We start from the raw sequence: 4,178 nt of genomic DNA on the forward strand, positions 1-4,178 counted from the left end.
AAATTAACATCGACAATATATTGCCGTAAGAAGTAATATGTAAATCAATCGCTTACAAACCGTCATTCATATAATTATCATAGAAACATTCTAACTTACTGTAACAATAGACCTTGATTCCTATTTAGTTTCTGTTTCCTGTTTATCTTTAGCATGAGATACAATTTGTTTAACGACAGTGACTTTACTCGTATTATGCATTCAGGAAAGTGAAAGTGTAAAGAAGTTTCAATACTTACAAAAATGTCATTTAATACACAATTTTCGATGACTATCATACTGACAGGACAATCAAGTACTTTTCATAGTTGATCAAGCAAACAATTATAACAATATTTTCTTCACTGTTGCTGGCTTATATGGTCGAAATATCTGTTTTCAGATGAGTAAAAGAACTAAAAATGCGTGTTGGATTCCTGGAAAAGAAACTTAACTCACCCCTTCAAGACCTTCTGACAAAGTAGAATAGAAATGACATCTTCCTTTGAACGCAAAATTGCAATTTTAGAAGAAATGTGGACGAATTATGGACCGAGACTAGCATCAAAATTGCTGACGCTGACTCGCAAAGGAAATTTGCAAAATATTGGAGTGAGAAATTTAAAAGTCTGAAGGAAAACACTGAAGTTATGATTATTAGAAGTATGAACGATACAAGATCGGAGGTCAGCCAATTAAAGCAAGCTTTAAGTCGGACAAACTCAAAGAATGACAAACAAGGTAGGTTTTTTAAAAAAATACAATTGGACATGAACTAAAATTATTCAAAATCGTCCGGGTAAATGAAACAAAGATTAACAAGGCCGGATGACATGTAGTGAAAGCATCCCCGAACAAGTAGAATCTCAGGCTATTTGAAGCTTATTCCAGCCTAAAATATCAATAATAAGAGAAATGCTCCTTCTAACAAAAGAAAACATTCCTTTTCTGTGCATTTGAAGTCTGAAAAAAGCAAGTTATAATTTTATGGTATTTTTGTTTTTATAACAAATTTTTTTATATGAAATTATCATTAAGTAGCTATAAGTAGCACAGACATAAGGACAAAGTTTCAGATTTTACACTGAAGTTTCAGATTTTACACTGCTTTTTGAAATGGACGTACATTTTCAGAGTGCTTTAGCGGTGCGGCAAAAGATTATATTGGAAGAAGAAAAACGACAGTTTCCGGGTTACAATGCCAGCGATGGGATAGTCAAAATCCCCACGAACACCACTATAAAGAATCACAATTCTCAGATTGTTCATTTTGCGAAGCTAGAAATTACTGCAGAGACCCTGGAGATGACGGTATGTTGTATATTAATATCATAAATGAAAGCTGAATTTAATTAAACACATGAAAGTAACGTTTCATTTGTTTTGTTTTTTCAATTTACATAGTGTTCTTTCACGGGATATAAACATGACATATGTTATATATCTTCGAGATAGGTTTCATGCCAAAAGAAATCTTAACGTTAATTTGTCGCAAAAAATGAGCATTAAGAACAAAATGTTGCACAACCTCTCACAGCAAGGCTGTAATTCATTGTTTAATTTTGTTCAAAAATTGTATTTCGTTGAATTTTTGATACGTTATGTGTGTTATTTAGGATATCTTTGGTGTTATACTACTGATCTTAACAAACGTTGGGAAGGATGTGGGATACCATGGTGTGAAGAGCCGGAAAGAAACAGTATGTTGAATTCTGTACACATCAATATACTCATTCATGAAATAAATTTTACGATTTTATGAAACAACAAGTATCATGAAGAAAAAAAAACTAAATTTTATCTTGTTACGGAATTTGTTTCTAATTGATTTCTTATTGAAACTTCTTCTTGTTACATAACACCTGCTTTTTATAACAATATTCGGAATTATTATACGAACCTCATTTATATTGAAACGAAAAGTGTGAGCCGTTTTCAGTAAATGATTGAATCTCATCTAATTAATGCCACCATATAATTAATGCCACAGTAGAATCAACTAACACTTTTTTATTACTTCTATCAAGGTATTTAAATGCCATAGCAACTTTGTCGATCAAACAGACCCGTAAGATACGCATTGTGCCCAAGAATAGAATTATTTTTTCAAGCACATAAGTTTGAATAATTGATTTAGAGCAAGTTAGATGCATTTCAGCTGAAGAATGTGTCATTACTTGTCATAAAAATAGAAAATAACTAATTTATTAATTTGACTACCATACAAAATACTTAATCACTATCTAATTGTATAAATTGTCAAAAGCGGCAGAAGTAAATTGAAGTTTAGCTAGTTGGCCAATTTGTAACTTTAACCTGACATCAAAAGTGAACAGCTTTTGAGATATAAAGATACAGCTTTTTCTTGGGCAATATTTACCTTTAATTCATGAATTTTAGATGACACGCACGATTGTTATCTAATCACTGAAGAAGACAGGTTTAGTGGTGCATCAGACAAGCAGATTTGTGAAAGCAATAGTAATAGGTTTGAGGTGGTCAGTGACCAAATATGGCCTAAATGCGAAGAATGTTGCTGTCAAATCAAAGGTTTGTATTTGTTTTAATGCTGAAGTGTATGCCTTAAACTTTGAAACTTTCCCTACATTTCGAACCGTACCGAATAAAGGTTCACATTATGATTAACATTTTTTCCCCTAATCTTCAATGATGGAAACTTCAAACATTGAATATTTTATAACTACAGGTATTTGTTATTCTTATATATGATCATGGAAGTATAAAGTTTCAAATACTACAAAATTAATGAAATTAGGAGTTCGACTATAGTGTGATGGTATAGAATATATTTGTATATGAATCCTGAATTCTTAAAAGCATACCAATTTCTAAAAAATGTCTAGGTCTATATTAAACCAATTTGAAATTCATTATTATTTTGTCATTGGTAGCGACAAATAGCAAAATGTTAAAATTTTATTCGAAAGATGTAACAAAACATTGAAACAATCTTCCAAAACAATCAGTTTGTACAGTTTTTGCCTATTGATACTTACATTTTTAAAATGTTTACAGACTGCTTCAAAACCAATTGTACCGGATGCTACACCGGTACATGGCACCGTACACAGACTGGTCGTGAATGCCAGAGATGGGATTCTCAAACCCCTCATAAACATGACATGGCAGCTGGTGAGAAGTTTCAACAAGATCAATCTGTGACGGGTGCCCAGAATTATTGCAGGGATCCTAGTGAATCCGGTTTGTACTTACATTTGTCTAAATTATAATATCATAATAATGCTATTATTATTCATGTTGGATTATATAGGTCTTATTGTGACTGTCCAGCTTAATTGGTACAGGGAGGTGTCCATAAGGAACACTGACTTTTTGTTAGTATCAACTTGTTTGCTTCAATCAATCTTACAAGTTAAAATTGCATCATTTCATAAAGTTCCTCTCTTTTTATTCGGTGTCAAGCTGTGTTAAGTGCAAACGGTCCTGTGTTGCTGGACGTTGTTGGGGGCATGTTTATTGATTGCATCAACTTGCATATTGATCATTGTCATATTGTACCACTACTTTTGATACAAACTAAGATGCGGTATGACATTTATCCAAGGAAGAGGTTTGATCCGTCAAGGTACACAAGCAAACAATACTTTGAAAATAAATTAATTATTTAAACCTAGCTACTAAGCTTGTATAGCATATTTTTGTATTTACCTGTCTTTATATCATAATCAAATTACAAAAGAACATAACAAATCTTTATTCAGACAGTTTCTATCTTAATATTTTAGGATTCCTTTGGTGCTATACGCTGGATCCAAATGAAAGATGGGAGAAGTGTGGAATTCTTGAGTGTTGACACGTTTTTTCTTTGGATTTCATTTTGGCAAAAGTTAAATTGGACTAACGATGTATATATTAACTTCCTTAATAAAAAGTAACTGTACTTCTTCTTAACTACAACTTATTTTTTTGTGTTAGTAGGTCTTGCGAGCATACTTTTTTATGCTGTAGATTTCCAGCACTTGATCTCGTTGGAAAGGTTATTGCACTTTTTTATATTATCAAGCAGCTGCATTCGTCACAAAAACAAACAACAAAAGTTAATGAATGTTTGAAGAGTGTAAGATTTTTGTTACAGAATAGTTATGTTAAATGAATAGAATTGTAGAGTGCTTTGTAATATACATCGGCATAAAATCAAGTTGACATACTTGGTGGTA

At 32.0% G+C, this 4,178-nt stretch overlaps 1 protein-coding gene across 1 annotated transcript; it reads left to right on the top strand.

Moving 5' to 3' along the window:
- Positions 1-460: 460 nt before the first annotated feature.
- LOC132758904 (plasminogen-like) lies at positions 461-3,874 on the top strand. The gene is made up of 6 exons (XM_060750613.1): positions 461-720; positions 1,114-1,290; positions 1,596-1,679; positions 2,380-2,529; positions 3,016-3,201; positions 3,747-3,874. The coding sequence occupies exons 1-6, from the start codon at positions 630-632 to the stop codon at positions 3,812-3,814; spliced, it is 756 nt and encodes a 251-aa protein (XP_060606596.1). The 5' UTR covers positions 461-629; the 3' UTR covers positions 3,815-3,874.
- Positions 3,875-4,178: the final 304 nt, after the last annotated feature.

Source organism: Ruditapes philippinarum, unplaced genomic scaffold (genome assembly GCF_026571515.1).
Source record: "Ruditapes philippinarum isolate M1 unplaced genomic scaffold, ASM2657151v2 ctg4932_1_1_1_1, whole genome shotgun sequence".
Taxonomy (NCBI): Eukaryota; Metazoa; Mollusca; class Bivalvia; order Venerida; family Veneridae; genus Ruditapes; species Ruditapes philippinarum.